The sequence below is a fragment of the Mobula hypostoma genome, chromosome 14 (assembly GCF_963921235.1).
Source record: "Mobula hypostoma chromosome 14, sMobHyp1.1, whole genome shotgun sequence".
NCBI classification, from domain to species: domain Eukaryota; kingdom Metazoa; phylum Chordata; class Chondrichthyes; order Myliobatiformes; family Myliobatidae; genus Mobula; species Mobula hypostoma.
In genome coordinates this window covers 53,656,197-53,669,484 of record NC_086110.1, presented here as the reverse complement: position 1 = coordinate 53,669,484, position 13,288 = coordinate 53,656,197, and the positions used below count along the sequence as shown (strand labels likewise).

At 40.4% G+C, this 13,288-nt stretch overlaps 1 protein-coding gene across 3 annotated transcripts in view; it reads right to left on the bottom strand.

The window, feature by feature from the left end:
* cdh13 (cadherin 13, H-cadherin (heart)) overlaps nt 1–13,288 on the bottom strand; it is a 1,230,859-nt gene that overhangs the window by 370,211 nt on the left and 847,360 nt on the right. For all 3 annotated transcript variants that reach the window (XM_063067141.1, XM_063067142.1, XM_063067140.1), the window contains exon 7: nt 7,515–7,693. In XM_063067141.1, the coding sequence (XP_062923211.1) occupies nt 7,515–7,693 (179 nt within the window). The remainder of the gene's footprint in view (nt 1–7,514; nt 7,694–13,288) is intronic.

Here is a 13,288-nt window from a genome sequence, read left to right as displayed (position 1 = left end):
GTGATGAAAACTATCATTGTGAGAACCATCCAACCATTTTGGGTTTTTCCAGAAACACAGTGCCATGCAAAATCATTTACCTTGGCCCAAAAACCTAAATTCCAGAGGCAGGGAGAAGAGTGAATATTTTGATATCAACCAGCAGTGGATAAAATGTGACAGTAAGATGCCCTGGTAAAGCTTAAGTCAACAGACATCAAAGTAAACTTTTTAATGACTGCAGTTATATCTTGTACAAAGAAGGAGGGTTGTGATGATTGACATTCAATCATCCTAACCCCAGACATCATTGCAGGAGTTCTTCATAATGAGGTTCTCAGTCCAAACTGAATTATGGGTCTCGTCATTGCCAATACTTCGAGCATAAAGTTAGAAATCACTAATGATTGTATAATGTGCAATTTATTCGCATTTCTATTTATTAGTGAAGCAGCTCATGCTTGTATTCAGCAAGCTTTGACAACATGCAGTCATGAGCTGATTGGCAGCAAGTAACATTGACATTGCAAATGTGCCAGCCAAGAGAATCTAATTTATCCTTGAAATTCAAAACATTAACATTCCATTATTCCCATCATGAAGGTGCTGGGAATTACCATTGAAGAGAAACTTAACTCTACTAACCACCAACATAATGTGGCTGCTAGAGTAGGTCAGATCAGAGACTGTGCTTCCTGCTCTAAGTGATTCCCACCCTAACACTACAAGGCATCATCTACAAGCAAAACCTATTGCCCGATAGAATACACTACACTATCTGAATGAATGCAGTGCCAATAGCACTTAAGTTACAACCATCCAGCCAAGGCAGTCCACTTGACTTGCACCCCCTCCATTTTTGTTTTAACATGGCTTAAGTTTGTTCGAAATGTCTAAAACCCACAACCCTTCCCCATTTTTGAGAAAGGCAAGGACAACAGGTGCATAAGAACACAACTACCCTTAAGCTTCTTAACATCTTAACTTGGAAATATATTGCTGTTTCTTCACTGGCACAGTAGCTAAATCCTGGAACTCATTCCCCAAGAGCAATGTGCAATATCTTCAGGCTGTTGTACTGCAAAAAGTGTCATTACCAGCTTCTGGGGAGCCATTAGAGATGGGTGGAAAATGCTGGGCTAACGAGTAATACCTATGAAAATCTCAAAACATGAATTTAGTAAATAATCAAACTCAAACAATATTTACTTTAAAAAACTGCACTTCAAAGCCCAAAAACAAAAATTACTGCATTGATACTTTCCACAGAAATTTGTTTACTTCACATTGAAGAATGTGTATACAAAAATTAAGATTGAGCCTTTAAGTATGACAGAGACAAGTGATGCACTGGACAAGTGTGCCAGGGGTTTTCTTTTAAGCTATATTATATATTCTCAGAGCCAGGCATTAAATTATGAAAAGCACCAAGATAAAATCGGCAGAGTTCTTATCACAAACAAGAGAAAATCTGCAGATGCTGGAAATCTGAACAACACACACAAAATGCTGGAGGAACTCAGCAGGCCAGGCACCATCTATGGAAAAGAGTACAGTCAATGTTTCAGGCTGAAACCCTTCAGCAGGACTAGAGAAAAAAAAAGCTGAGGAATAGATTTAAAAGGTGATAATATTAGTGGGAAGATAGAGAATTGGGAAGCTTTTAAAAACCAACAGGAGGCATCTAAAAAGCCGCAAGGAGAAAAAGATGAAATATGAAGATAAGCTAGCCAATATTATAACAGAGAATACCAGAAGTTTTAAAGAGTAAAAAAGAGGTGAGAGGAGATATCAGACTATTGGAAAATGACACTGGAGAGGTAGTAATGGGGAACAAAGAAAGGGCAGCAGAAATTAATAAGTATTTTGCATCAACCTTCACTGTGGAAGACACCAGCTGCATGCTGGAAATTCAAGCGAGTGAGAGGACAGAAGTGAGTGTGGTTGCTACTCTAAGGAAGCTCTAAGGTCTGAAGGAAGTGAAGTCATCTGCATCAGATGGGCTACACCTCAGGGTCCTGAAAGAGGTAGCTGAAGAGTTTGTGGTGGCATTAGTAATGATTTTTCAAGAATCATGAGATCTCACTCTTTAAGAAGGGAAGAAGGCAGAAGAAAGGAAATTATAGGCCAGTTAGCCTGACTTCAGTGGTTGGGAAGATGCTGAAGATTATTATTAAGGATGAGTTTTCAGGGTACTTGGAGGCTCATGATAAAATAGACCAAAGTCAGCATGTTTTCTTCAAGAGGAAATCTAGCATGACGAATCTGTTGGAATACATTGACAAAATAACAGGCAGGATAAACAAAAAGAGTCAGTGGATGTTGTTTAGTTGGATTTTCTGAAGGCCTTTGACAAGGTGCCGAACATGCGGCTGCTTAACAAGTTAAGAGTCCATAGTATTACAGGACTGATTTTGATGACGGAATTGATGTTTTTATGGCCGAGTTTGTGGACAATATGAAGAAAGATGGAGAAGCAGATAGGGCTGAGGAATCAGCGAGTTACAGAAGGTCTTAGACAGATTGGAAGAATGGGCAAAGAAGCAGCAGATGGAATATAGTGTAGGGAAGTGTATGGTCATGCACCTTTGTAGAAGGAATGAAGGCATAGCCTACAATATTTTCTAAACAGAGTATAAATTCAAAAATCAGACTTGGGAGTCTTCATGCAGGATTACCTAAAGGTTAACTTGCAGTTTGAGCTGGCAAATGCAATGTCAGCATTCCTTTTGAGAGGACTAGAATATAAGAGCAAGGATGTATTGCTGAGACTTTATAAGGCATTAGTCCGATGGCACTTGGAGTATTATGAGCAGTTTTGGGCTCATTATCTAAGAAAACATATGCTGGCATTGGAGAAGTTCCAGAGGAGGTTTACGAGAATGATTCTGGAAATGAAAAGATTAATGTATATGGAGCATATGATGGTTCTGGATGGTTCCTATATTCACTGGAGTTTAGAGAAAATGAGGGGGGATATCGTCGATTACCTATTGAGTATTGAAAGGCATTAATAGAGTGGATGTGGAAAGGATGTTTCCTATACTGGGGAAGTCTAGGAGCAGATGGTACAGTCTCAGACTAGAGGGATGTCCATTTAGAACAGAGATGGGGAGAAATTTCTTTAGCCAGAGGGTAGTGAATCTGTGGAAGTTATTGATAGAGATTGCTATGGGTGCCAAGTCGTTGAGTATCTTTAAAGCTGAATTATCAAGTTCTTGATTAGTCAGGGTATCAAAGGCAGGGATATTTTGTTGAGAGGGACAATAAATCAGCTATGATGAGCAGAGCAGATTCAATGGGCCAAATAGCTCAATCCTGCTACCATAATTTATGGTCTTATGATCTGAACCAATCCTATTTGCCCACCTTCGGCCCATATTCCTCTAAACTCTTACATATGCAAGTGTGTTTTAAATATTGGGAAAACACACAACAGTTCTCAGTGTGGGGTTGGTAATGGAACAATTGAATAGCTGCAAGCTTCTGGGCATCAATATCTTAGAGGAAGTGTCCTGGGCATAACACATTGATGTGGTTATGAAGAAGGCCCACCAGTGGCTCCACTTTGTTAGGAGCTCAAGGAGATTTGGTAAAACATTAACTTCTTTCTTACAAATTATGATAAATGCATGGTGGAGTGCTTTCAGTCTGCTGCTTCACATCAAGGTATGGAAGCTCCAACGCTCAGGATTGCAAAATGCTGCACTATCTAGGACATGCTCTCTTCCTTTACTACCATCAGGGATGAGGTACAGGAGTTTGAATACTCGCACTGAATGATTTAAATAGAGGTTCCTCTCATCCTCGGTTTTCTTCCCACTATTCAGGACATTTTACAGAGGCAGGTGCGTAAAAAGAGCCCGAAGGACCACTGGTGACCCGAGTCACCCCAACCATAAACTGTTCCAGCTGCTACCATCCAAGAAACGATACCACAGCATAAAAGCTAGGACCAACAGGCTCCGGGACAGCTTCTTCCACCAGGTTATCTGACTGATTAATTCACACTGATAGTACTGTATTTCTATGCACATTGCTTATATTTAGACGGAGACGTAATGTGAACATTTTTACTCCTCATGTCTGTTAAGGATGTAAGTAATAAAGTCAATTAAATTCAATAACCACAAAAGGAAAGAAATAATAATAATAAATAAGTAAGCAATAAATATTGAGAACGTGAGACAAAGAGTCCTTGAAAGTGAGTCCATGGGTTGTGGAAACATTTGATGGGGAAAGTGAGTTGAGTGAAGTTATCCCCTTTGGTTCAAGAGCCGGATGGTTGAGGGAGTAGTAACAGTTCATGATCCTGGCAGTGAGAGTCCTGATGCTCCTGTACTTTCTTCTTGATGGCAGCAGTGAGAAGAGGGCATGACTTGGGTGGTGGGGGGTCACTGATAATAGAGGCTGCTTTCCTGCAGCAAAGATTCATGTAGATGTGTCCAATGGTTGGGTGGGTTTTACCGTTAATGGATTGGGCAATATCCACTACATTCTATAGGATTTTCTTTTCAGGGGTATTGGTGATTCCATACCAGGCTGCGGTGCAGTCAGTCAGTATACCCACCGCTATACATCAATAGATGTTTGTCAAAGTTTTCGATTTCACGCCGAATCTCGAATCTTTGCAAGCTCCTAATGAACTAGAGGCACTGCTATGTTTTCTCTGTAATTGCACGTACGTGCTGAGGCCAGGATAGGTCCTCCGAAGTGATAACACTGATGAATTTAAAGTTGCTGACTCTCTCTACCTCTGATCCTCTGACGAGGATTGGCTCACAGACCTGTGATTTCCTTAAGATCATAGGACGTAGGAAAAGAATTAGGCCATTCAGCTCATTGAGTAAATCATGGCTGATTTACTATCCCCTTCAATCGCCTTCTCCCCCAATTCTGAATGATCCATGGGCTCACGAACACTGCCTTATTATTCATTTTTTGCACTTTTTAATTCTTTAGTGATTTATAGTAATTTCATGCCTTTGCAGTGTACTGCTGCCACTAAACAACAAATTCCACAACATAAAGGTCAGCGATAACAAACCTGATACTGATTCTGAAAAAAAAATTGATGAGTGACAAAATACCAGAAGTAAAATGAGGTAATATTTTTAATAAATGTGGATTTGCATACCCTGATGAGATGGGAAAAAATCAATTATAGGTTTCAAAAGGAATTGTATAAATGTTTGAAAGAGAAAAACAGACTGGGATATCATATATGGCGCACAATGACTCCAGGGAGCGCGAAGCGCAGAATCAAATATCGCTGCGATGATTGTACGCTCTAGTATCAATTGTTTGGCGACAATAAAGTGAAGTAAAGAGTCACAGTATGGAGCTATGTGAGCTAGATGTTCCCTTCTACACTAAAGCCCTTCTCATCCTTAATTCATTGTACACATTTAATATTTTTCTTTAACATCATACAAGGACATAGCGTTAGAATGGTAATTATTGCATCCTACATTAAGAAAAGCAGATATAAGGTGGGAAAATCATCGCCCAGTGATGGCAGATTGCAGCAATTCAAAATAATGCATGTATAGGTTCCTGCTATCAGTCAAATTTGACAACTTTGAAATGCCTTTTAACTATTTTCTTTGTTCAAAGTTCAATATAACGTTATTATCCAAGTATGTGTATGTCACCATATACTACCCTGAGATTCATATTCTTGCAGGCATCCGGAGCAGAAACAAAGAAACACAATAGAATCAAAGAACTCTACACGCATAGCTGGACAAACAACCAATGTGCAAAAGAAGACAAACTGCAAATAGAGGAAAGTATAAATAATAAATAGTATTGAGAACAAAAGTTGTAGAATCTTTGAAAGTTATGGAGTCAGTTCAGTGTTGCAGTGAGTGAAGTTATTCAGTACATTGAAGTCAAATATCTTCAGTTAAAATTTATAGGTTGTACCTTGACAACTGTATAGATTACTACGATGTTTAGTATGTCCTAATTACTTAATTGCTATATTGAATGTGTGACACATAATTTACCTTGCTGCAAAACTCCTCCAATAAATCTTATTTGTTACCTCTTGAATGCTGAAGCATAAATTGCTTTTGCGTACAATATGACCAGGATAATGCTGAGTAGCATCTTAAGTCAGCCTTTAAGAGCCATATAAAACATTAACATAGAAAGGATTTTGACATAACTCCTCTGCTAACAAAGGAGCTAAAACCAATCTATCTACTGGGGCTGTGCTAATTTATGTGATATTACAACCAACAGAAAGAACATTAGGTACAATTCATCTGATTTAATAGAAGTTGCTTCTTAAAAAAGGAAATGACAAGTGGGGTTTTAAATAGTAAGAGCTGCTTGCAAGTTATAACACACCTAACACACAAAAGCAATGCAAGCTTTTCACAGAGACGTGGTATTGCAATCCAAGGAAGACTATAATAAAGTGACAGGTATTAAACAGCTGAAAATTAAGGAGGATCATTAGAATAGATAATTAGGACTACTCCATAGAGTCTTGGTAGCTAAATAGGCACAAAGGAAAAATAGGTACTGATAGAAAGTTGCAGAGGTAGATATAGAAAGTTGTTGAAAATAGAGGCTGTTAGAAGATATGGTTTGAAAAGGTTTGATCAGAAACTGTGAAATTTTCGTATCTGGGATACGAGGGACCAAGAGGCAATGAAGTTGAATGATAAGTAGAGCTGAAAGTATTTGAAGCATGAAAATCTAATTTGATCTCCCATTGTGTACACTTGCCAACTAATTTGATCACCAAATCTGTGTTAGCCATTTAATTGTACTTTATCAGCATACTTGGCTCCATTTCCTTCAAAGAACAACTGTCGACTAAATCAAAATTTCTCTCTGCTGTTCTGGTACTTCTGTGGTGGAGAGGATAAACTCATCCACTTAGTGAAGGATATAAACTGTGGTTGTTGTTTTTCTCTGGATTAGCCTGAGGCAATGTCTAGATAAGAGAATGGAACTGAAAGTAAAGGCTTAGAGCTATGGAATCCACAACCGTAAGTAGGATTGGAATTTAGCAAACTTAAACTTAACAGAAATGTTGCAAAGATTTCTTCTTACAGCCCAAAGGGAAAAAATAGTGCTGGACAGTAAGATACATTCTATGCAAATCGTGTACATTGGAGACAGTAGAATGCCAAGGTCAGTATCTTGGCATCGTCCTGACAAATGATGGGCAGTGATAGGATTAAAAAAATCACAGTTGCAGGCCAAAACAAATGGGGACTTCTCTCATGTAATTATAATACGGAATTAATGTTGCAATTAACCTTTTTTTGAACATTACTCAATTCTTTATTTTATAACACTGTAGTTTGGAAAAAAGTCTAATTAATGTAAGTAGCTTTCCCTGGAAATTAGACTTAATATTTCAGCTGCTTCTATTATTAAAGGTTTGTATATCACACAAAGCTACTTAAGGATGGTCAAAGAAGTGCTAATCTTTGAGCCACATGGTACCACATATCACATACGTGAAGACAAGGCAAATAAACACATTAACCAAAGTCAGAGCAGGCACTCACCTCTCGGTCTAACATTGATGGAGGCACAACTGTGACAATGTCTCCTTTCTCGGGATCGATGTAGAACATGTTTGGAGATGGTGTCTCTGGTGTCTGTTTTATGATACTGTAGCGCAGAACTGCATTGTTCGTATTGGGGTCATCTGCATCATGAGCTGTCATTCGCATCACAGTAGTTCCTAGAAAAGCAGACATAGGGATAATTGCTAACTGATATTATTTCTCATTGGAACAGTTAAGATAAATATTGCTAGATATGCTCCTGATAAATATCTGTTCAGCCATTCTCACTGCTGCAATAGAGACAGTGGTAAGTTTATTGTTGCTTTTGAAATCTGGATGTTCACATCAGCAAGGAATGATTTGAAGCAAATATTATTTTCCCCTCACTATAATTCTTCTTAAATATTACATGAAGTTCTTGAGAATGTGGGGACCACTTAGGAACCTGTTATGTTTTGGTAACTTCAAAACATTAAGCTAACTCAAAGGAAGAGTCAGGAGTCTAAAAATGCAGACCGAGTTTACTTTAAATGAGACACGCACACTTACCACAGGTTAGCATGCAATTCACGCATTTATACATATAGCCAATAATGAATTATTTAAACAAACAAGAATCAACCAATATAGATACAAAACTACTCAAATATTATTGAAATATTAAATACACAGCCAAACCCATTACTCACTAGTTTTAGACTCACACAATCAAGATGGCCTAATCAGTGTGTGGGATCTGTGATCTACATCTTCCACCCACTCTTGTCTGGATGTTTCAGTCCACAGGAATTACAACAAGCCATTACGTTTTAGGAACAGCTTCTTCCCCTCTACTGTCAGATTTCTGAATGGTCCATGAACCTCACTTTTCCTCTTTATATTATAACTCAGAGTAATTTTTTTATGTCTTGCACTGTACTGCTGCCACAAAACAACAAATTTCATGATATACATCAGGAATAATAAACCTGATTCTGATTCTGATACTTATGAAGGAAACAACAATAAGATTTAGAAAAGGAAAAAAAAACAGGATTTCAATGGCAATTCTTGTGGCCTTGTTGAGAGAATAGTCTCCAAGTGTCTACAAATGCTGAGTGCAGTGGCTACATCATCATATTTACAGATCATTCCTTGGGCTGCTGATTGGTTCACACTCATGTTGGAACAGAAAGATGCTTTTCATTCACTGGCATCCATGGGTTTGGAACTCACTAACAAAACAAACATACAGTATACCATACTACAACCATTCAGTGAATTGTAAACATGTTTTTCTATAGTGAAGATAACATTTGCTGCACTGTGCAGTGCACCTTTGGCAAGTTTATCCTATTTCTTTTCCCAGAATAGAACAGTCATGATTCTCAGAAACAACCAGTCTGTGCATTTCCATGTTTCAGTTTGCAAAGGGGAAAAGATGCTCCCTCTGTGAGGGGCTGCACAGATGCATATTTTTTTTGGGGGGGAAGTAAGATTTGAACAATGTCAGATGTCATGAATGAGTAGGTTGCTGACACATGTACAATCTAACTTTGAAAGAATGGCCATTAGCTAAGGCACCACACTAAAGCATATTATCACCAGGGAAGAATGAGGTGCAGAAGTTCAATTTATCATCCAGTAGGTAATTTAGAAGTGTAACAATTCAAAGTTGGATAGCATTGCAAAAACAAAAAAAACTCATCGTATGGCTATCACAAGGGATCAGAAGTGGAAAGGATATGCAATTTCAACATCTCTGAGGTTCTATCCTGGGCCCAACATATCGATGCAGTTACAAAAAAGGCATGACAGGGGCTAGATCTCATTAGGAGCTTGAGGAGATTTGGTATGTCACCAAACACACTCACAAATTTCTACAGATGACTGTGGAGAGCATTCTAACTGGCTGCATCACTATCTGATACGGGGAAGGGGCATGGCACAGGATCGAAGTAAGCTGCAGAAATTTGTAAACTCAGTCAGCTCCATTATGGACACTAGCCATAATGGAGTTTAGGAGGGATGATGGCACCTAAAGGCGATTCCTTTGCCTGCATCTTCGGAAGCAGCTCTATTTCTACCTTTAATATCTTTATTTTTCCCTTTCAGGATTCTTTTGAAGATCCTGACCTAGAGTTATATGCAGGCTTCGGTTCTTTGTGGGAATGGGACCCGTTGTCGGAGTTCCACGACTGGCCGTTATTCAACATACCAAGGGGTTTGGCCAATCTCAATTGTGTTTGGAAGCCTAAGATCTCAGGGCTCTGGAGACGGGCAGATCGAGGGTCAGTGTCATGGCAGGAGACTTGTGTCTTATCGGGGAGGCCAGAAAATCTTTCGTTGTGGGCCGGAAAACCCAAGGTCTTCTCGATCTTTGGGCACAGAGCTTGAGAAAAGTGACGAAATGGACTTTTAATATTGTAAAACAGCGGATTGTTGTTATGTCTCCCGCTCACTGTGAAAATGGGGGACACCTCCCTCCCCCTGGCCAGGGAGAGAGAGAGAACCTGTGGATTGTCAAATTTCAGATGAAATGTGAAGCCTTTGCGGTAACTTTGGTCTGTGTCTTTGCTATTGCTTAGCACACACTTGGGCTTGGTGACAGTATCAATGCACTTTTTTTGCTGGTGGGGAGGGGGATCGTTGCTTGCTGCCGCTTACACGCAGAAGGGGGGAGCTGGGGGGGGGGACATTGGGGTTCTCATGTTTAACTGTCGTTCATTCCCTGAGGGACTTCTTTGTTTTTGTGGATGTTCGTGAAGAAAAAGCATTTCAGGATATATTGTATACATTTCTCTGACATTAAATTTGACCTTTGAACCTTTGATCTTCAAGGAGTGATGCCTCTAAAAGGTGGCATCCATCATTAAAGACCCCCCATCACCAAGGACATGCCCTCTTTTCATTGCTACTATCAGAGAGGAGAGGAGGTACAGGAGCATAAAGGCATGCACCCAATGACTCAGGAACCACTTCTTCCCCTCTGCCATCGGATTCCTGAATAGACATTGAACCCATAAACATTATTTCACTACTTTTTGCACTGCCTATTTAATTATAATTGTAATTTACAGTTTTAATATTATGTATTGCAATGTACTGCTGGGGCCACGTAACAACAGATTCTGATTCTGAAAGGTTAAAATTCCTCGCATTGTCCCCTTCCACAAAGTGCCTAGCATTTACCCTCATTCTTCATATTCTCACGATTTAAATTTGAATCCATGAATTTTCAACAATATGCATTCTTGGGGAACAGGGTGAACATCTCATTAGCAGAATGGACTGAGGATTAATAAGACCCAGTAGGAATTGTTTCTGCTACAGTATTTTCATTACAGTGTAAGCAAAGAAGTCAGGTCCAGGTCAGTTTAATGGGAAGTTTGTATTCCAATCATCTTCCACAACCTGTTCAACTGCTTCCAATCCCAGGACAAACAACTATTTGCTTTAGTTTAAAGAATTTTATTTTGACCGAATGGATGCTGAGACCTTGAGGCCATTGTCAAGGGATTTTATTTCAAGAATGTTAAATCCTGATATGATTGCAATGAGGAGTAGGGATATGATCTGCATGGAGGATTTCCTCACATCACAACGAAACTTTGGGTCAAAGAAAGATCATACCTTTTCTTACTATACATAATCATAAAATAAAATAACATATTCCTTACAACACACACAAAAAAATGCTGGTGAATGCAGCAGGCCAGGCAGCAACTATAGGAAGAGGTACAGTCAACATTTCCGGCCGGGACCCTTCGTCAGGACTAACTGAAAGAAGAGATAGTAAGAGATTTGAAAGTGGGAGGGGGAGGGTGAGATCTGAAATGATAGGAGGAGAAGACAGGAGGGAAGGGGTGGACCTAAGAGCTGGGAAGTTGAATAGCAAAAGGGATACCAGGATGGAGAAGGGAGAGGATCATGGGACGGAAAGCCTTGGGAGAAAGAGAAGTGGGGAGGGGAGCCTGGAAGGTGGAGACCAGGCAAGGAGCTGGAGACAGCTTATCTACTGATGTCTACTATAAGCCTACGGACTCTCACAGCTACCTGGACTATTCCTCTTCCCACCCTGTCTCTTGCAAAAATGCCATCTCCTTCTCGCAATTCCTCCGTCTCTGCCGCATCGGCTCTCAGGATGAGGCTTTGCATTCCGGGACGAAGAAGATGTCTTCCTTTTTTAAAGAAAGAGGCTTCCTTTCCTCCACCATCAACTCTGCTCTCAAATGCATCTCCTCCATTTCACGCACATCTGCTTTCACCCCATCCTCCCACCACCCCCACTAGGAATAGGGTTCCCCTAGTCCTCACCTACCACCCCACCAGCCTCCGGGTCCAATATACAATTCTCCGTAACTTCCGCCACCTCCAACCGGATCCCACCACTAAGCACATCTTTTCCCCTCTTGCTGCTTTCCACAGGAATCGCTCCCTACGCGACTCCCTTGTCCATTCGTTCTTCCCCATCCCTTCCCACCGATCTCCCTCCCGGCACTTATCCTTGTAAGTGGAACAAGTGCTACACATGCCCTTACACTTCCTCCCTCACTACCATTCAGTTCCCCAGACAGCCCTTCCAGGTGAAGCGACACTTCACCTGTGAGTTGGCTGGGGTGATATACTGCGTCCGGTGCTCCCAGTACAGCCTTCTATATATTGGCGAGACCCAACGCAGACTGGGAGACCCTTTCACTGAACACTTACGCTCTGTGCGCCAGAGAAAGCAGGATCTTCCAGTGGCCACACATTTTAATTCCACATCCCATTCCCATTCTGATATGTCTATCCACGGCCTCCCCTACTGTCAAGATGAAGCCACACTCAGGTTGGAGGAACAACACCTTATATTCCGTCTGGGTACCCTCCAACCTTATGGCATGAATATTGACTTCTCTAACTTCCATTAATGCCCCTCCTCCTCTTCACACCCCAACCCTTATTTATTTAATATATTTTTTATTTTCCCCCTTTTTTTTCTCTCTCTCTTTTTCCTCCCTCTGTCCCTCTCACTATAACTCCTTGCCTGCTCTCCACACTCCGGGCTCCCCTCCCCACTTCTCTTTCTCCCCAGACTTCCCGTCCCATGATCCTTTCCCTTCTCCAGCTCTTAGATCCACCCCTCCCCTCCTGTCTTCTCCTATCATTTCGGATCTTCCCCTCCCACTTTCAAATCTCTTACTATCTCTTCTTTCAGTTAGTCCTAACAAAGGGTCCCAGCCCAAAATGTCTACTGTACCTCTTCCTATAGATGCTGCCTGGCCTGCTGCGTTCACCAACATTTTTTGTGTGTGTTGCTTGAATTTCCAGCATCTGCAGATTTCCTAATGTTTGCATTTTTAACATATTCCTTAGATGACCAGTAGTTAGGCAATATGGAAATATTGACCATGTTATCTCTCTGGAGGCTTGGAAATCTGAGGAAGTTCAGTTAATGGAGCAGAAAGAAATGTAATTTTAAGCATTAATTCTGTTTCTTCCTCTATGGGTGCTGTCTTACCATTAGTATTGGTGGCTTGACATTTTAGAATATTAGGCAGAAAGAAAGCAGAAGCATGGCAGCTCTGTTAACCAGAAAGTGACACTGTGCAAAAGTGAGAAATGACCTTCGCTCAGAAAATCTAGATATAGAGTCAATTTGGACTGAAATAAGAGGAAAAAATACAAGGGAAATAAGTCACTATATATAGCCCCATTAATATTACGAGAACATATAAAAAAAATAAAATAAACTTCCAATAGGACCTCAACCTTGGTTTGGAGACTTGACCTGGAGAGCCATGTTGGTT